At 38.5% G+C, this 22,086-nt stretch overlaps 1 protein-coding gene across 1 annotated transcript in view; it reads left to right on the top strand.

Annotated features, from left to right (window-relative positions):
• fam172a (family with sequence similarity 172 member A) overlaps window positions 1-22,086 on the top strand; it is a 716,959-nt gene that overhangs the window by 50,458 nt on the left and 644,415 nt on the right. The window contains exon 3 of the mRNA XM_039759350.1: window positions 1,845-1,946. Coding sequence (XP_039615284.1) covers window positions 1,845-1,946 — 102 coding nt within the window. The remainder of the gene's footprint in view (window positions 1-1,844; window positions 1,947-22,086) is intronic.

Raw genomic sequence — 22,086 nt, 5'->3', positions numbered from 1 at the left:
GACCAGCATATCTTGCAAATGTGAAAAAAATATTTTGTATTTAGTTTTCAGACCAGTGTAATGTACTGTGGGAATGTCCAGAGAGTTTTTAAAATTATTTTTCCTGTATCCTACATTGTCTCTTCTTTCTCTAAAAACAAGTCTTACTTTTCTTATGCAAATCTTTCATTTTTGTTTTCCGTTATATGAATGGGTTCAATTCAACATTTGTCAGTAATGATAATCATCAAGTTCTTCATCACAAACTTGGTTATAGGATTAATGGAAAAAAATGAATCGAAAAAGGCACATTAAGCACAACAGAAGAACAACATCTGCTTGATTTATCATTAAACATATAACATTTGTTATAATGAAATATTAACCTATTGGTATTGCAGTAGCACGAATGTGACCCATTTCATTTCTGTTTCAAATGAAGTACAGAGTGTAGGGCATCTTTGTCTTTGAGAGCAACATGATACTTCCTCCCAATGACCATTGTAGGTGCACTGTAATGGTACATGATAAATATCATCTCTAGGTGGCCAATGGAAAGACTGTGCAGGGTAGTTTGGATATATGAAACATATCAGGATGTCTTATTCTGCTGCACTCTTGTCATGAATCACACCAATCCAACATTTTTCATCATACATGCACCGAACGTAGCCTTCCAGTAGGACACTGGTCTGAGGTGAGAGATGCATCTGATCCATTGGTCCTATGATTGTGAGAATGCAGGATCTCAGCTGCTGGTTCAGTGGTGAATATTCAGATAGTCGGTTGACTGTCTTACCAAACACTCTGAGTTTGCCATCTTCTGAGTGGTATTCTCAAGTACCAGGTACTGTTTTGGCCATGTAGAATCACATTCTCTGTTCAGCAACATGAGATAGGACATCGTCATTTGATATGAAAAAAAAGTTGGACATTTTTGATAACTTACCAATTGAAAAGTCAATGATTACCATTATTGACACATACTGCATTCACCCTATGTTTAGGATGGAAAATAAACATGTTAGATTTGCTTAAGAAAAGTAAGGTTTGTGTTTTGAGAAAGAATGGACAATGTAGATAGAATAAATGACACATTTCCATATGCCTTTAGGGTGCTGTGGAAATGAAATCCAAAAAGATTTTTTGGATTTGAGAGATCTGCTGTTCAAACCCTGATATAGTTACATTTCTGTTTTTTGCTTTTTCAGAAAGCCTATATAGTTATTTGAATAAGGAAAAACAATCAAAAGTCTGTGTTGGTTCCAAATATGTGTTTCTAAGGCCTAAACATAGCCCAGCCAAAAACTCAAATTATATTTTCATCCAATTCAAGAGGCTTCTTTGACCATGCAGGGTCATCTAGACCAAATGTTTTAATTTTGACACATACTATACCAATCAATGTACCAGCATGCAAAGTCTGAACTTGCTTGGTGGTTTAGTCCTTGAGCTATGGTCTTGTGAAATTTGATGAAAAAATGAGGCCAGATTAAATTGACACGACCCTTACCCCCTCCCCTTGGTATACTGGCTGTATCTTGGAAAATATTGATCTTACATCAAAAAAAAAATTATACGGTGTCTCTTGATTAACATGGGTACACCTGGTAATTTTTCCAGAATTCTTTGAGTCTGAAATGCATAACCCATTGGTTGATTTGACATGGTATGGTCAGATAGAAGTTCCCTAGAGCACCAACCGTAACTCAACATTAAAAGCATTACTAACAGTCTACTCTCTAATAACAAATTAAACTGCTGCTACCTTTTAAATAGTGTAATTTTATGTTAAAATATGTTACAGTTAGTAATGTTATGAGTATGGTGTTCTGAATACCTTAACTTCTTATTCTTCTTTTTAGATTTATTGTCAAGGATTGATCTTGATGAATTAATGAAGAAAGATGAACCACCACTAAATTTTCCGAAGACATTAGAAGAATTTGAGTATGCGTTTAATGAAAGTAAGAGATTTTTAAATTGTTTACTGAAAAAACAAACATTGCAAATGGTTATTGTTTCCTTGTGGAAGATGTATTTTAGTGCTTAGAAATACAACAGGCTACTGTTGTACAATTGATTCACTGCCTAAAACCATCCAGTAGCTGAGACTCGAAACCTAATAACTTGGCATATTATTACAAAAATGAGTCAGTTTTATGGTTTACATAAGTAAATCAACATTGGTAAAGCAAGTAAAATTTTCATGGGTTTTCTTCTTTTGTAACTTGCATTCTGCTTTCTAAAGCATAAAGTATACATGCAGTACTTTTTCAAAGATGTAGCTGTTTAAATGTTTTTGTGAACAATTAGCATTTCTTTAAGTTATACTGACAGCCTTTTGAGCAAAGTTTAATATTCTCCAGTTTATTTTAAAATATTTCAGATTTTTTGAACTAATTAAACTCAAGTAGTTAATTGTAATTTTATTTGTTAATTATTTGGTAGTGGTTGCATTCACCTAAACATAAGCTTGTATAATTTCAGAGCAATTACTTATGAAGTATATTGTAAAGTGTAAATATTCTATGATTCCTAGGTGATATTATTTAATTTTCCTGCATTTTTGTTGTCATTGTTACTTTTAGTTAGTTCTTTAAAACCAATTTTGTCTAAGTATTACAGATCAAAATACACTTATTAAAGTATATTTTTTTAAATTCATGATTGATTTGTTTGTTTCTAAATAAATCTGTGGACTATGGCTCTACTTTTGGAAAACATCTGTCTTAAAAATCCACCCATTTTTAAGAATCATGTACAGTTCTGTGCATACATTTGGACATTCATGAGCAGATTATATATTTTGTTGACATTTGAAGTGAAAAATAGTACTTTAAACCGGTGGTATTTTTATAAAAATGTTAACATACAGTTATTGTTTTTGCTAAACTAAAAAAATAGTAACGACAGAATAATAAAAAGGCCTATGAATAATCTTATAACAAACAAACTCCTGGTTGTATAGCACTAACAATGATCATAAATATATTTCAATATTTTATTAGTGCACACATATCTAAGGATATATACAGTAATTATTTATACGTTAATTATCCCCTAAAAATGTCTTGTATTATATAATTCTCAGATGAGTGTACCATAACAATTGTGTTGTCAGTAAAGTTTTTTTTTTTTTATATTTAACTCAACATGGACTATATTATTATATACAGCTCAAAAATTAAAGGCACACTTTTTAATCAGAGTATAGCATCAAGTCAATGAAACTTCTGAGATATTGATCTGGTCAGTTAAGTAGCAGAGGGGGTTGTTAATCAGTTTCAGCTGCTTTGGCGTTAATGAAATTAACAACAGGTGCACTACAGGGGCAACAGTGAGACAACCCCCAAAACAGGAATGGTTTAACAGGTGGAGGCTACTGACATTTTTCCCTCGTCATCATTTCTGACTGTTTTTTCACTAATTTTGCATTTGAATATGATCAGTGTCACTACTGGTAGTATGAGGCGATACCCGGACGCTACAGAGGTTGCACAGATAATACAACTTCTCCAGGATGACACATCAATACGTTCTGAGAAGGTTTGCTGTTTCTCCCAGCAAACTCTCAAGGGCATGGAGGAGATTCCAGGAGACAGGCAGTTACTCTGGGAGAGCATGACAGGAAGGTACAAGGTCCTTAACCCATCAGCAGGACCGGTATCTGCTCCTTTGGGCAAGGAGGAACAGGATGAGCACTTCCAGAGCCCTACAAAATGACCTCGAGCAGGCCACTGGTGTGAATGTCTCTGACCAAACAATCAGAAACAGAGCTCTTGAGGGTGGCCTGAGGGCCCGATGTCCACTAGTGGGCCATGTGCTCACTGCCCGGCACTGTGAAGCTTGATTGGCATTTGCCATAGAATCCCAGAATTGGCAGGTGCACCACTGGCACCCAGTGTTTTTTTGACAGACCTGAAATGGTCTGGAGAAGCCATGGAGAATGTTATGCTGTCTGTAACACTGTTCAGCATGACCGGTTTGGTGGTGGGTCAGTGATGGTCTGGGGTGGCATATCCATAGAGGGATGCACAGACCTTTGAAAGGTAGACAACTGCACCTTGACTGCCATTAGGTATCGGAATGAAATCCTTGGCCCCATTGTTAGACCCTGACCTAAATCCAATAGAACACCTCTCGGACATTATGTTTCGGTCCATCCAATGCTGCCAGGTTGCAACTCAGACTGTGCAGGAGTGATGCCCTGGTCCAGATGTGGGAGGAGATGCCCCAGGACACCATCTGTCATTTCATTAGGAGTATGCCCTGACGTTGTCAGGCATGCATACAAGCACGTGGGGGTCATACAAACTACTGAGTACAATTTTGAGTTGCTGCAATGAAAATTTGGCAAAATGGACTAGCCTGCCGCATTATTTTTTCACATTACTTTTTTGGGTGTCTTTGAATTCAGCCCTCTGTAGGTTGATAATTTTCCTTTCCATCCAACGATGTGGCATCCTTTCATTCCTAACACATTACCCAGTCCATATTAGTATAGATGTCCAGCATGATTTTTTTTCCAACATTGAAAACTGATGTGTTTTCAAAGTGTTCCTTTAATTTTTTTGAGTGGTTTATTTATAAACTTCAGTTTATCAATTTTGTACATGTTGTGCTTACATTACCTCCAATGTATACTTAAGAAGGAGAAACAAATATCAGATGTGTCTATGCATTAACAACCAAAAAACAAAAAATAAACACAATGTCATTTAACTTTTTTAAATATTAATAATATAACATGATATTGTGAAAAGACAATATGCTTAATCTTTTTCTTTTTATTCAGGTATGTTTTAGGGAAACATAATACTTAAAACACATCAGCAATATTAGTAATCCGTAATCTTTGTTGCCCATATATCAATATCATCTAAAACAGCGCTTCCCGATTCATTTTACCCTCGCACCTCCTCTGATGGATGAGGCCGATTTCGCATCCCTTTGGTTTGAGAAGAAGTATGAAAAAATATGAGGTTAACACAGAAAAACAGATCACCAATTGAAGCTTTATGAAAAATGGATAGTTTATTCTCCATCAATAATTGTTTTGGTAAAGCCATACTCAGTGTAATCCTCCTTCCATTTTCTAATTTTTTCGCGACTAGCCATGATTAAATGAATGGTAAAAAAGTAAGGGTGAAGCAACAGTGACTTATTGAGGCAGGCAGGCGAGAGCACAATAGCACGCGGGCTAAATGTAGTGCGCATTAAGTTGATCTAAAATGTGCGGTCAGGTTCAAAAAAATATATCTTTTCAAGTTCTATTTGGATATAAGTAGGTTCTATTTAGTCGACAGAAATATCTTTGGTAGGAATGTAACTTGAATTTAGTCTTTAAGTTTCTATGGTGAAGAAAAATGTATGCAATGATGACTAAATTAAACTTACATTCCTACCAAAGATATTTCTGTCGAATAAATAAAACTTACTTATATTTAAAATTTAAATAGATACGATACAGATACGATAGTTCATAATACCCATGCAGCACTAATTGTGCATAAGAGCAGAAGTCATCTGTTTTAACAAGCAGCGCATTGCACTGGTACGAAATAGCCTGCCCATTTATTTATTTAGGAATGGATAGATAAATGAAGATTTTGTACAAATAATGTTTTTCATTTTTCTTCCTCGATGGATTCTGGCAAGGGTGCGAGCACCCCCAATTGGGAAGCGCTGATCTAAAACAAATTCATATCAGTTGGGCACTTCTCTTAATTATAGAGTTGCAAATATGCAATATATCAATTCCAATGTTTCTTTAATTTTATTGAACTTAAAATTTACTACAGTACAAACCTGGATTTGCCTTACCCTCAGTCAGCTTAAGCCCTACTGAAATGTCAAGCTTCAGTCTGCACTGGCCCGGAAATGTAGTTACAACTATTACAATTTAAAAAATACCCACAAGAAAAGAAGAAGAGGAAAAAATATTAAACCTATAGTACCAAAGAAAAAAATTAAAAGTTCCTTTAGGATTTAAGAATTTGTTTTCTTTATCTTTTCCATTTTTTTCTCTAAACTCCTGCTTAAACAGCAATGCAAAAGCTTTATGTCCTCTATCTTAGTGGTATTTTTATAATTAAACTACAGAGCACAGTTTTAACCTGTTCATTTTTTAATAACAAAGTGAAATGTTGTAGACTTATTGTTCAATCACAATAAAAGTAGTAAATAAATTACCATATTTTTCGGACCATAAGACGCACTTGACCATAAGACACACACAGTTTTTAGAGCAGGAAAACAAGAAAAAAATATTCTGAACCAAATAGTGCCAGTATACTAAAATATTTATTAAAATATAGCAAAATACGGTAAAATTTAACAGCGTAAACTCAACAGTGGTGTTAAGAACCATCATCACTTCCATTAACAAATGAGGAAAGACTTAGAGGCTCAAGCACTTTTCTAGTTTTCTGCAAACCCTAAAAAGTCATCATCGCTAGTATCAGAATTTATGAAGCTCAGTTGCTCACAATCACTTATATCACTTTCTTCGCTATCTTCATATATTATATTATCTTCAGTTCCATCTAAGACATTGCTAATGCCAAATTTTTTGAATGATCGTGCAACGATTTCCTCCTTCACTGACTGCCATGATGTATTAATCCATTCACAAACTTGAGTGATAGTGGGCCTCTTCATTCGTCCAGTAGGAGTCAGATCATGATTCACAGCAGCCATCCATTTGTTCCACTCTTCTCTCATAAAGACTTTAAATGGTTTGTTGATTGAAACGTCGAGTGGTTGCAACTGGCTGGTAAGACCCCCAGGAATTACAGCTAGATGAGTCTTCACCTCTTTAAATCTGTTTTTTGTTGTTTTGCTAATACTGTATGTCCTCTGAACTGGTCAAGCACTAATATAGCAGATTTTTTCAGAAGCCCTCCAGGACGTTTGGACTACACTTTTTCAATCCATACTTTCATTCCATTTTCGTCCATCCATCCTTTTTCATGAACATGTACAACAACTTCTTGTGGAATAACATCTTTTGGAAAGGTTTTCCTTTTGAAAATTAGCATCTGTGGCAATTTGTTGCTGTCAGCAGGACAGTTGGAGGTGGCCCAAAATGTCTCTCCGCTGTTCTGTCTCCATGTTCTTTTGCATATTTTATTACCTCCAGTTTAAACGGAATTTTATATGCTAATCTTTTCGTCTTTAACATTTTGTACCGTTAGAGAATTGGTGTTTTTCTGAGGAAAATACCAGTAATGAAAGAACTGTCAGATGTTATGAGAGACATATTACCGTACACATCAGTAATTTGACTCATACCGCTTGGCGATGCACATGAGTCTCCGTACGTCTTAATCCATGCATCGCCAAGCGGTATTAAAATTAAAGGGCACCAACCAGTCTGACAGGCTATGTATCTCTCTCCTGCCATGACGGGCTCCTTGCCTGCCTGTCAGGGCACTGTGTGGCATCACATAGTCCCGGCCGGCCAATCAAGAGGCCGACTGGACAAATCCGTGCTCCGCCAAATGGAGCAAGTGACAAGGTGGACAGCGGCTCCACGGATGGGTGAGTAGCATGATCAGTATCTATGCAGTGCACAACTGAGCTGATGGTTCTTCACTCTCTCTCTCTCACTGCGGGATTGTGGGCAATCGTCTCCTATTCTCCATCTGAGTCGGTGTGCCTCACTCATAAGTCAACATCCGTACGCGCATATACTGTTTACTACAGCATTTTGTACGTATTTATGTGTGTGTGTGTGTGTGTGTGTGTGTGTGTGTGTGTGTGTGTGTGTGTGTGTGTGTGTGTGTGTGTGTGTGTGTGTGCACGCGCGCGTGCGTATGCTGTGACGTGCGAGTCCCGTCTTGCACCCCAAAACACGAAGCTGAGTCTCAGTACGGTACTTTAGCAGCACCAGCTTTATTCAGCTTGAAAAAGCAACAGCGCGGTTATTTATGGGATCTGCCACTCTCGTATATACATACACAGCAGTCAGTGGCCAAGTAATACTGTGCCCTGCGCATTTATAATGTTCCTTGTATCACCCATCAACGGCAGGCACTTATAGCATGTCTGCGATCTTTTCGGATTCGCGTTTACGGCGAACTGCTACAGCACTGGGAGACTGCGATTGCTTTGGGACACTCTTCTGCGTGTCGTCACGTTGGGTAGAATCCCACAAGAGTTTAGAAACTCACTCACACCAGCCATGATTCTTTTCAAAGGTAAAGTGCAGGTTAATTTGTTTATGTATTTTTACTTTATATTTTGTATTAATCATTTTTATATGAATAGTTTTGGGTTGTGGAACGAATCGTCTGAGTTTACATTACCAGTATTTCTTATGGGAAAATTCACTTTAATATACGAATGCTTTGAACTGTGAGGACGTTTCCGGAAAGAATTATGCTCGCAAACTGAGGTTCCACTGTAATTTGTTTTGTAATTGCTGCTGGTTAGTGCCCTTTAAAAAAGCACCTAGGCAGGGCTTTTTTTATTTTTATTTTTTTTAATATACCACTGTACATTTGTTTTTTGTTTAAACACATTTTGTTGTAGAAATACGGTACCTAGAGCACTTCTGGTGATGAAATTGAATCCTCCTGTCTGGACCTGTCCTTGATGATCTGATCGTGTCAGTCAGTCAATCAGTATCACACACACACACACACACACACACAGGGGAGGCGTGAGCTGTGCTGATCGTGTGAACTGAATCACTGACTGACCATTGAGACTCCAGGAGGCAGGACTTGCTGTGATTTCATGAGCACAGCTACAACAAGCTGGACATGGAGCAGCACATTAGTACCAGCACAGTAAGAAGCGGGTGGAGGGAGAAAGGGAGACGACTGTCACAGGCTGTCATGGTTTTAATAATCTTTTATTTTCCCAGATACCGGTACATTAAGTCCTTCTCCCTCCCTTCTTCGCGCCATCATCGCCATTGAGGTCATCTGACCCCTACTGTTGGCGAACGCTATTCCGCCTCCTTTTGTGTCATTTGACGCAGGGTGTGTGGCGTGTCTGAGAGTGTTGGGCGGGCATTGCCTCGGCGCCTGTCCGTACGGCATCGCTGATTGAGCGACTCTGGCTATGAGGGGCGGGGACGTCTGACATCACCTCCAGCACCTGATTGGTTTGGTGTGTCCAAGAGTGGTGGGTGAGTGTTCCCTCGGCGCACGTGTGTATGGCGTTGCTGATTGAGTGGCTGTGGCTATGAGGGGTGGGGAGGGCTCACATCACCTCCAGCACCTGAACTGTAAATTGTAAGCGACAGTAAGTGAACGCAGCAGCAGGCGACAGCGCATGGGACACCACGGCAAACAAATATCCTTTTACAACAGCCTTGCTAGACAGCATTCGGACCATAAGATGCACCCTCATTTTCCCCCCACTTTTGAGGAAAAAAAAGTGTGTCTTATGGTCCGAAAAATACGGTAAATCCCCTTAAAGCATACTTTATTAAACTAATAAAACATGTACAAAAATATTTACCCATCATACACATGCCTTAAAGGAAAAATAAAATACATTCATGTCTTAATTACAAGCCACAGTCCTAAATGAAATTGTAGCAGACCCATCATACTGGCAAGCCTTTCTGTAAGCGGGTACTAGTCAATATGAATTTCTAATTTTCAAAAATAAAGTGAATACTTTTGCACCTTTTAAACAAAATACTAATTTCAACATAAATGAACAGCAGAAATGCTAACAAGCTGTTAGATACATGACTAACATAGTTAAAGGAATACTCCACCCAAAAGTGATATTTTTTTAATTTGTTACCTACTCCATGTAATTTGTAGTGGTGGCTGAGAAGAAATTTTAATGTCATGTTTTCATGGAGAAATTACATATTGAAGATTCAAACTCAGCAGAACCCTGCAGCGTCCAGTTCTCTGCATAGGCAAAGATGGGAGAAACATCCATAGAAAATAGAAAAAAACTCCATTTGTGTGGTCAAAATGTGCAAAATATTACTTCTGGAAAACTCTGTGCTGAAGATCAACAAGAAAGATGTCATTCCCACAATACTGTGCCTTTGAATTGAAGCTCAGCCACTACCCCATTCATTGATTATTTTAGAGCTGCTTATACTTAAGTCTGCCTTTAGCACTCAATCCAAATTCTAAAGTGTTGATTGGAATACAACTATATTTACAGATTCTAAATATTATAGTTGGATTATTGTTTAAATTTTAGTCAATTAATTTCAGTCTCACTATTCCCATCAATGTTTGACAAGATGGAGCCCATGAAAGTGAAATTTAGAGAGCTGCTTTGAAAAATATGTTTTAATAATGGAGCAAGGGTTTTGAAAACACCAGCAAATTACATGTTCAAAAAGAATTTAAAAATGCCATCAGTTAGAAGTTATTAGTTGTTACTAATAATTACATTCTAATAGCATAGTGCTCATATATTATACTCCATTTTATTTTTAAAAAATATATTTTACTATTTTGTTTTAAAAAGTATGTTCATGTTAAGAGAAATATTTCATAAGCCAGTATGCTGTTCATCTGGTGTAGCAGTTTTCCTCTCATTGAAAAGTACCAAATGAACAAGTCAAATTCATTGTGGTTTTTGTAGAAAAATTAGATTATAGTAATGCTTTTAGTAGCAACTGTGTAAACATGTATACAGTATTATTAAGATCATAGTGTTGCGAACATTGTGTTTCTTCTGGCCTGTTCTGATTGCTGATTTGTTTTAAATGAAAACTGGCTGGTCTTACTCTGATTGTCAGTTTCCTGTGTGCTCTTTCCTTGTGTTGCAGTGTCTGTTAATAGGTAACCAATGAGGACTGGGAAAGTATAATTCAGGTTCTAGAGTTCCTGAGGCACAAATTGACAGCTTTGAGCACTCCTTATTTAATAGCTGAACTTTAAAATGCAGGACTATTCGTTTGAAAACCTTGCAGAAAGTTGCTGGAGATGCTTTTTTCGATTTATTAACATTTGCTAAATATGGTTCCATTCCGCAATCAATTTTATGTACTAGTGTGCACCAGCAAAGGAAATTAAACATGCATAAATAAGACTTATCTATTTAAATTGACTTCAGGAAGCTGTTCTTAACCAAAAAAAATGAAATGGTTTTTCTACTTTGCACTTTCAGTACAGTTTACGTGTTTGTTAATTACTTCACTATTAATAAGAAAATCTACAAATGTAAGAAAAACAATTATTTTTCACACAGTAAAACAGTACAATCATCCCTTACTCAAACAAGTTAAATTCATGAATATCTGACTGCAAACCCCTCCCTGCATTACTTGTACACATAGTCACTCCATAAAATCAGGACCAGCATTTTATTCTTTTTTAACTTGGCACACCATGTATTTGTTTATGCCATATTTATGGCCCACAGACACAAAGGAGTGTCCTGCTTGTGTCATATCTATAAAATGTCTTTTCTCTTTTTACCTGCAGGCTCGCTAGCACTACACCTTTGAATAGGTTTAAGGACGTAGCACTTTACATTTTGCTTCATTTGCTTAAGTGGCAGAAGCAGATACCTAAAGTACACTAGGCATGTGACTAGTGATTGATTGGTAGGTTATGTGCAGATAACATAATTTGAACAAAAAACATCCAAGTTTTGAAGTGAAACAGAGCATCATTCAGTCATTATAGATATTCATTTCTTTAGATTGCCAGTTGCATGTTATATTTTCTATTGAGCTCAAGAGACTTACAGTAGTTGTCCTGTATCAAGATAAAGTTATGTATATTTTATACTAGCAAAATACCCGCGCTTCGCAGCGGAGAAGTAGTTTGTTAAAGAAGTAACGAAAAAGAAAAGGAAACATTTTGAAAATAACGTAACATGATTGTCAATGTAATTTTCTTGTCACTGTTGTGAGTGATGAGTGTTGCTGTCATATATATATATATATATATATATATATATACACACACACACACAAATATAAACATATATACAGTATATATATATACACATATCCATACATATATACATATACACATATATATATATATATACACACACACATAACAACTCAAAATTCTTTTTTTGTTCTTCAAAGTCACCAAAGCGCCGTGCGAACTCAGTGAGTTTATCAGCAAAGTGCGTATTTGGGAACACCGTTGCCGATTTGGTTCAAGATTACTTGGCAAAAGGGAAAGTGGGGCAAGTTGCACTGGTGCATTTGTGTCTCCCATAAAAGTAGCTTCACTTGAAATCACTTTGTGATTTTGCACGGGTAAAAACGTCTGCTGAAGTGTCAGATTCTTCTTTAACTCTTCTGCTTTCTGTATCTTGTGCATTGCATTCAGGTCTTTCAGGTTATCTTGATGTTTTGTCTCATAGTGCCGTCTTAGATTAAATTCTGTAATTACAGCCACATTAGCTCCACAAATGAGACACACGGGTTAACCGGCAATGTCAGTAAACATATACTCAGCCTCCCATCGGTTTTTAAAGGCTCTATGTTCAGAATCACCTTTTCTCTTCGGCATCGTGTGGGCTACTTCGCAATAACTTGCAGCATCATAAGCTAGATTTGATAAACGCGGTAAGTGTTCGGCAAGGCAGCTGAAGTGCTGCATTATGGGATCTGTAGTTTATCGTGTTACCAGTGCTTCATATCCCCGGGCCATTAATAACAATAATACAGTATATAAAATGATCTCGCGGGCTAGATATAATTACACCAAAACAATCATTGATCGCGAAAAAAGTATCCATTATTCATAAAGCTTCAATTGGTGATCTGTCTTTCTGCGTTAACCGCATATGTTTTCATCGTCTCAAACCAAGGAGATGCGAGGCTAAAATGAATCGAGAAGCGCGCGTACATACTTAGAGCATCCCCTCTCGGGAATTGAACCTCAGAAGTCAGCACTAGAGGCGAAGTCTCTACTGTTGCGCCACGGCGTGCGGTTTATCTATTTGAGCGTAGCAGTGTAATTCGGTTTTTGTTCAGCATTCTTTGAAACTGTTGCTTTTTGTCTGTGCACTGCGTCAGTTCACATGAGCCACTGAATATGGTTTAATATGTCACTCGCTCGCTTCTAATTGTTTCGCTGCCTTCTTAATTATATAATGCATGTTTTCTTCAGCGCTTTTTGTAGCTCTTCCTGGTTTTCTACGTAATACGTGATTACATGAGAGGCGTGATGATGTCACACGAAACTCCTCCTCCCACGGCTTTCGAGCTCAACTCCATTACAGTAAATGGAGAAAAATAGCTTCTAGTTATGACCATCATGCGTAGAATTTCGAAATGAAACCTGCCCAACTTTTGTAAGGAAGCTGTAAGGAATGAGCCTGCCAAATTTCAGCCTTCTACCTACACGGGAAGTTGGAGAATTAGTGATGAGTCAGTGAGTCAGTCAGTCAGTCAGTGAGGGCTTTGCCTTTTATTAGTATAGATTTTATCAGTGTTTTTTATTTTGAGTTATTGTTTTTATGTTATTTTTTTATTGGTTTCATATGTGATTAGGTATTGGTGTACTGTCTCTTTAAATGTGAGTATGTTTCATGTTCTTTGTGAGTGGAACCCCAATAGGTGGGCCACTTGTTCATCTCTTTCTAAGATCTGACCCCAGCTCTATAAAGGCTGTGGAAATAGGAAGTTCAGTGGGATTCATTTGTGATTGTGAGTTGCAGTTGTATATATTATTGTTTGGTACTGGGTTTCCTGTTATTTTCAATAATTATTGGTCTTGTTTTAAAGATTTTGATTAACAGACTGTGTTACAGACCACATGACCTTGCCCAACACCCAGTCCATGCAAGCATTGAACAGAGTAGGAACCCCTGACGAACCACAGAATCAACTGGGAAAAATGCAGAGGTTCTGCGTCCACTCTACACAATACTCACAGTACTGTACCAGTGTTCAGACCGGCCATGATATCCAGCAAACTTGAGGGGATCCCGCAAAGTCTCAGGATGTCCCATAGGGCAGCTCGAGCAATTGATTTGAATGCTTTACGGAAGAAAAGGCTGCAAAGAAATTGCTAATATTCGCATTTGCGATTCATGAGGACCCTTAATGCCAGGATATGGTCGATAGTAGACTTCTTAGGTGTAAAACCAGACTCAGTGAGATTTGGTGGTTCACAGTGAATTGGAGGATCTTCCTGAAGAACCATAGACCCAGAGATATCCAACATCTTACCCGGAGGATCACCTTTAAACAGCTGCTCAAAGTAGCCAGCCCAACAGGTCACAACTGCATTGTCATCTGTAAGAACCGTTCCATCAGCCGCCCTGACTGTGACTCTCTGAGGATCATATTTGGATATGCATAATGCTTCTTTTTTCCTCTGTAAGTGGGACGTGGGTCACAGGGCTATTGATGGTGTGTCACTAGCTTAAATACTTCCTTAACTGCCATCAGAGCCCTGCAGCTATCCTTCTCAGTTTTCGGTATAGACTGGAGTTTCCATCAAGCCGTGTGCTGCAACTCCTCCTGATGATATCCAGGCTGCCCTGCGGGATGAAACACCTCCTTCTGGAAACACTGGTAACACGACCCTCTACAACCTTCAGGGTCTTGTCACTGAAGGTCCCTCACATCACATTAGGATCGGCAGTTGCACTCAAGTCTGTAAGTTCCTCACACAAATTGTGTGCAAGCTTGTCAGAAACAGCCTGATCCTGGAGTCTTGCCAGGTCCAGCCTCATTTTCCTAGTGGGTGCTAACCTACTGGACCTAAGCTGGATCTTCAGAGTAGCAACAACACGTCTGTGATCAGAATTCACAAACTGGGCACTTCTGTAGACCCTGCAGTTTTGTAAGAGCCTTCAGTGTCTGCCAATTAGGATGTGATTGATCTCCTTCACTGCACTACCAGTATTAGAGTATCAAGTCCAGCGATGTGGCTGAGGGTGCTAGAACCAGGATCCAGTGATTTATAACCCCTGACCTTTTGCAAAGTCAAGGAACATGGAGCCACTTTCACCACTGTCACCAGACCCATGGGGACTAACACAGTCTTCATAATCAGCTCTGTCAATTCCAGTGGTTATGTTGAAGTCACCCATGACCAGGAAAGTGTCACCTCGTGGGCACCCATCAACCACTGAGCGAAGTTGTGAATGAAATGTCTCCCTTACCGAGACGTCACTCACCGCGGTTGGAGCATACACTGAGACAACAGACACTCGTTGAAGGAGTGACTTCGGACACCATCGGAAGGAGCTGATCTGCCACAGCAACAGCTACTCCCTGAGTATGATAGCCATCAGAGCAACCATAGCATTAAAAGGTGTACCCACCCACAGAGATGTGGCCAGTCCCAGGTCTGTGTACCTCAGAGAGCGCTGCCATTGAAATGTGGAGTTTACAAATCTCCTTCGACAGCAGAGGAAGATGATTATCATGCCGGAGAGTTGGTAGCCGAGTGCTGCCATGGGTGGGTGACGCCTCAGTACCACATTGGTTCTGATCCCTAACTGGCCTTCATAATGCGAGCAGCCTGTAGCAGAGCTACTTCCATGTCCATCGTTTCAGAACTGTGTGAAGCTTTTTTTTACAGTGGCTGGAGTGCCAATCCTGTCACAAACCCCCATGAGTTCACTGCAAGTTGGAGCACCGATTGCGCTTGCAGGGCCAAATGCGTTTTAACGTCATAACTAGGGTAAGTTGCCTAGTGTCCCGCGCTATAAATGTATTGTGACATACAGTGAATCCAGAAAGTATTCACAGTGCATCACTTTTTCCACATTTTGTTATGTTACAGCATTATTCCAAAATGGATTAAATTCATTTTTGACAACGTGAAAAAAGTTTACTAAGTTTACTTGAGGGTTTTTGCAAATTTATTAAAAATAAAAAAACTGAGAAATCACATGTACATAAGTATTCACAGCCTTTGCTCAATACTTTGTCGATGCACCTTTGGCAGCAATTACAGCCTCAAGTCTTTTTGAATATGATGCTACAAGCTTGGCACACCTATGCTTGGCCAGTTTCGCCCATTCCTCTTTGCAGCACCTCTCAAGCTCCATCAGGTTGGATGGGAAGCGTCGGTGCACAGCCATTTTAAGATCTCTCCAGAGATGTTCAATCAGATTCAAGTCTGGGCTCTGGCTGGGCCACTCAAGGACATTCACAGAGTTGTCCTGAAGCCACTCCTTTGATATCTTGGCTGTGTGCTTAGGGTCGTTGTCCTTTTAAAAGATGAACAGTCACCCCATTCTGAGGTCAAGAGCGCTCTGGAGCAGGTTTTCATCCAGAATGTCTCTGTACATTGCTGCAGTCATCTTTCCTTTTATCCTGACTAGTCTCCCAGTTCCTGCCGCTGAAAAACATCCCCACTGTATGATGCTGCCACAGTAGGAATGGTATTGGCCTGGTGATGAGCAGTGCCTGGTTTCCTCCAAACGTGACACCATTCACACCAAAGAGTTCAATCTTTGTCTCATCAGACCAGAGAATTTTGTTTCTCATGGTCTTAAGAGTCCTTCAGGTGCCTTTTGGCAAACTCCAGGCGGGCTGCCATGTGCCTTTTACTAAGGAGTGGCTTCTGTCTGGCCACTCTACCATACATGCCTGATTGGTGGATTGCTGCAGAGATTGTTGTCCTTCTGTAAGGTTCTCCTCTCTCCACAGAGGACCTCTGGAGCTCTGGCAGAGTCACCATTGGGTTCTTGGTCACATCCCTGACTAAGGCCCTTCTCCCCCGATCACTCAGTTTAGATGGCCAGCCAGCTCTAGGAAAAATCCTGGTGGTTTCGAACTTCTTCCACTTACGGATGATGGAGGCCACTGTGCTCATTGGGACCTTCAAAGCAGCAGAAATTTTTCTGTAACCTTCCCCAATATGTGCCTCGAGACAATCCTGTCTCGGAGGTCTACAGACAATTCCTTTGACTTCATGCTTGGTTTGTGCTCTGACATGAACTGTCGACTGTGGGACCTTATACAGACAGGCGTGTGCCTTTCCAAATCATGTCCAATCAACTGAATTTACAATTTTGAGCTTCATGACAAAGGCTGTGAATACGTATGTACATTGGATTTCTCAGTTTTTTAATTTTTAATAAATTTGCAAAAATCTCAAGTAAACTTTTTTCACGTTGTCTTTATGGGGTGTTGTGTGTAGAATTCTGAGGGAAAAAAATGAATTTAATCCATTTTGGAATAAGACTGTAACATAACAAAATGTAGAAAAAGTGATGCGCTGTGAATACCTTCCGGATGCACTGTATCTTGCTGCTGCATGGACAGCTGTGAGGAATGAGAAGTAGGTGAAAGCACTTTTTGTGAGGGTACTGGACATGTCTGTAGGAATAACTGAGCGACTGAAGTGAGTGCAGGTGCTTGGGATTTTGATGGCTCTTATTTTTAAACATTTGCCCCTTGTACTGCTAGGATTTTTTTTGAAGTTGGTGTTTGTTCTTGCTCTAACTGCCACTGCGACCATTACCATAATAATAAAGCATAAAAATAAAAACTACAAATGCACATGGTACTCCCAGCATTGTTAATATAAGTTTGAATATATTCAGATATTTACTTATTTTTCTTATCTATCAGCCCTATTACACAATGTTCACTTTCTAGTGCTGAGCAAATTGGCCTGCAAATTCCTATGCATACCAGCCACGAGTTTCCCATCAGACAGACTGTTTAGTACTGGAGCAGTGTAGCCTGTCTTGTGTCAGCATTCATGCCTAAAACCATCAAAGATTGAAATGCTGATGTTCTTGACAAAAAATTTGCAAAGACCACAATGAGTGACGAAACTTAATAGCGATATCAGGTAGACAACTATAGTATTATGTTAGGTGTCTGTAGCTTGAAGTAATTTTAAGATTTTAGTTGCTCTGTTCTATGTTCTATAGTGGCAGCAGTTAAAAAAAAAAGTTTATATGTTTTTTGAGTATTTAATATTCAAATATTTTTTAGAATTTATTTTAATTTTATTTAGTGATCACTTTTTTGATAATTATTCGGTGGTTTTTCAATTTCTAAACTAAATGCTGGATATCAGTAAGTAATGATCTATTACTACAGAATATGCAATATTTAGAATTTGCTCCTGAGCCACAAGTCACAGCTTCTGTTATAACTGTTCTTTGTTTGATTGTTCTATGCCAATTAAAAATATAATAAATACATCATCATTGCATTAGAATATAAAGCAGGTAATATTTTGATGGTATCTCATGTGGTAATGCTTCATCTTGATTTAAATCTGTTGCATAGTAAATACTGAACTGAAGCTTGACAATTGCAATATCTTTCAGAAAAATTTCAATTAGATCTTTACCCCAGTCACTCAGCCCTAGGCCTGTCCTGACCAGTGAAGCCTCTTGGGGGCCTCCCTCTTTTTTGCATTTATGGAGGGTCAAGTTCATGACAATATTAACTGTAATATTTCCGATTAAATTGATTTAAACACGTAGTGTGTGAGATTAAACTAAGCAATTTATCACAAACAATTTTGTGTAATTGCCACCGTTTGGTAATTTTTGTTGACCAATCTTGTAACACGGTAGATAGCGTGTGAAATACTGTAAGCAGATACCTTTTCGCTCTTTTTTTTTTGCTTGCCACTGAATTTATCAGTCCTGTGTTTTTTTTGTTTGCATGTCTGACTTTCCTATGCTCTTTTATTAAGCTGGAGGTTTAAAATCATCACTTCAGTTCATAAGTATGTCATTGGAATTTTGTAAGTTTCTGTGTTTCTCCATTGATCGAAAAGAATTTTTGGCTACTTCTAGACCATCAAAGGAAAATATTTTACAACGAATGTATTCATGGAAAAATCCAACATCACAAAAAAGTAAATTTTAAAAAATCAGATAAAATTGTGTTGATATGATGTTTCACATGTAACATTCATAAATAGCTATCTTTCTGTCACATGTAACAGTCATAAATAGCCATCATTTCCTTAGTACTTTTCTTAGTTTCCACAAGTTTCTCTTGATTCTGAGTATTGTTTGGTATTGTGAGTTTACTTTAGAAACCACATACAGATGGTCAGTAGTGTTGGTTGGCTTTTTGAAAAAGAAAGGGTAATATGACAAAAAGAAAACAAATGTAATATAATCAATTTTGATCAGATTTATTGTCATGTGTACAGAGCATAACAAAATTCTTATTGGCATGCTCGAATAACACACTTCTACTCTCAGGCAGCATGAATTTTCTTCCAAAGGTTATGTAAAATTTAACAGCTCAGAGCACAATAGGTTTAAAGTAAGCAACTGTTTCCTTGATCCATGCTTTATTCCCATTATTTTCAGAATCGTATTCACACTCTGTGTGTGTGCATTCTTGCATTTGGAGGAGATCTGCATTTTAAGTTGTAAATAGTTTAAGCTTAAATGTGTACCCTGTTCGTGTGCAAGTAAGCCTACAGCTAAAAAGACCAGTGTAGTGGCTATGCTGCTCAGAAAGAGGTGGGTGCTGACACAGAGAGAGATTGGCAGACTTCACTAGAAACACACCACTAACAAGCTGCGTTTCCATAGCAGTTATGTGCAAAATAGAAGTGATAATTCTGAATAGTTGACTAAACACAAATTTGAATGGTCTGTGTTTCCATTGAGTGATTTTATACAAATAAAGTTTGTTTTATCACCTGAAATTAAAAATGACGACTGATAGTATGGTTGTTGGTTCTGTTATTTCAATTGCATCTACAATTGCTGTGCTCCTTTTTAATCGGAGGGGATGAGAGTGAGTGAGAACTACATTATAAAGGGAAGGCAAACTCCCTGTACTTGGCAGATGCCACATCTTAGGGATTTCTTTGAAAGCATCTGCAGTGATTTTACTGAGGTGCTGTGGGTACAGAATTTTAGGATGAACAGCTCAACATTCATGGAATTATGCAGCTCAGTAGGTCCTCTTGCGTCTCCTGCTGTAGCATACATGAGGGAACCAGTCCCGACTGAGAAGTGCACAATTATCGCACTGCATAAACTGGCTACCTGTGCGGAGTACAGTGTTGTTGCAGAGACTTTTGGTGTGAGCAAAACCACCATTCACAGGTGTGTATATTGGTTGTGTCAGGCCATATGCTGAAAGCTATGGAGGCAATGCATCACTTTACCTGATGTGGAAGAGGCATGGCATTTTCCGCAGCACAATTAGGAGGCACATACAATATCTCAGATGTACGCTGCAATCAACGGCTCATATATCCCTATTTATACACCAATTGATGGGTATTGGGATTATGTTAACAGGAAAGGCTGGACATCTATTGCTCTTCAGTCGGTTGTTGACGACAGATTAATGATCAGGGAAAATTGTGCTGGGTCATGGGTCACCTGGTAGAGCTCATGATACTGCTGTATTCGCCACATCACATTTACCCAGGTATTTGAAAATTTATGTCAGAGAATGAGAATTAAGTGTTTCCATTGTATTTTTGCAAATTATTAGTTTTTTTAAAATTCATGTTTCCATTACTGAATTTTTACTTCGCAATTTCAACATGCACATTAAGAATGTTAATGGAAATGCGGTTACAGTGTTAATGGTGTGATTCCACAAAAATTCAATTGTAAGGCGATGAATTTCCAAAAGAAAGTATGTATTGTTTATGTCATTAAAGCAGGACATTAGTTTACATCTGTGGACAGTAGATAGAGTATGAATGAGTCCACATTTCACTATAGTTTATAAGATATAAAGAAATTAAAGAAATTGCTGCTGGTGCATCAAAAACCACGCAGTTGGAATCTCAAGTGTGAGATAAGGCTCAAGGGAAAACAGAAAAAAAGCCCTCAACATTTAGAATGAAAATCGAAGAAAACAAATCAGTTGCAAAATAATTTGTACCCCACCCCCTTTTCCCAACCCACTTAAATCCTAACATTGTCACTAGTGGCACTTGACATGCTATTTATTGCACTCCTCTATTGTGTGTTAGTCTTATGTTAGTGCTGTATTATTGTTGCTGTTCTGAGGAGACACACAAGTACACTGTGTGCACAATTATTAGGCAAGTTGTATTTTTGAGGATTAATTTTAATATGGAACAAACACAGTGCTATCAGTCAATCCAAAATGTTAATAAACCTGAAACCTGAATGTTTCACAACGGAAATGTGAGTGTGAACATCATCAGGGGAATACATATGTGTGCACAATTATTAGGCAACTATTAGTGTGCAGATTTATTATGCAACTAAAGGAAAAATGAAAATTTTCCCATCTCACTTGTTTATTTTCATCTGTTATAGTGAGAATAATAAACAAACACCTCAAAATTTACAAATAAACATCTCTGACATTTCAAAAAAAATAAATCAATCAATGACCAATATAGCCACCCTTCTTTCCAATAACAGTCATAAGCCTTTCCATTCATGGAGTCTGTCAGTTTCTTGATCTGTTGACGATCGGCTTTTTGTGGAGCAGTGACTACAGCCTCTGAGACACTCTTCAGAGAGGTGTATTGTTTTTCTCCCCCGTAAATCTAGCGTTTAAGAAGTGCCCACAAGTTCTCGATAGGGTTTAGGTCAGATGAGGAAGGGGGGCCATGTCATTATTCCTTCATCTTTAAGGCCTTTACTGGCTGGCCACACAGTGGAGAACTTCGATGCAAGTGATGGAGCATTGGCCTGCATAAAAATCTTGGTCTTCTTCCTGTATCACTGTTTGAAGAAAGTGTCTTCGAAAAACTGGCAGTAGGTTTGGGAGTTGATTTTGAGTTCATCTTCAATGCAAAAAGGTCCAACTAGCTCATCTTTAAAAATACCAGCTCATACCAGTACCCCACCTCCACGTTGGAGTGGAGCTCTGTGCCCATTACTGATCCACAGGTCCATCCATCTGGTCCATCAAGAGTCACTCTCATCTCATCGGTCCATAAAACCTTTGAAAAAAATCTGTCTTCAGATATTTCTTGGCCCAGTTTTGATGTTTCAACTTATGTTTCTTGTTCAGTGGTGGTTGGGTTTCAGCCCTCCTTACCTTGGCCATGTCTTTGAGCACTGAACACCTTGTACTTCTGGGCACTCCAGGTAGGTTGCAGCTCTGGAATATGAAAGTACTGGAGGATAATGCGTTCCTGGTAGCTTCACATTTGATTCTTCTCAAATCTTTGGCAGCTAATTTGCGTCTTTTGTTCTCAACACGTTTCTTGCGACCCTGTTGACTATTTGCAACAAAAT

This window comes from Polypterus senegalus, chromosome 7 (genome assembly GCF_016835505.1).
Source record: "Polypterus senegalus isolate Bchr_013 chromosome 7, ASM1683550v1, whole genome shotgun sequence".
Classification (NCBI taxonomy): domain Eukaryota; kingdom Metazoa; phylum Chordata; class Cladistia; order Polypteriformes; family Polypteridae; genus Polypterus; species Polypterus senegalus.
Note: the sequence above shows the minus strand (reverse complement) of the source record. Positions and strands in the feature narration are given on the sequence as shown.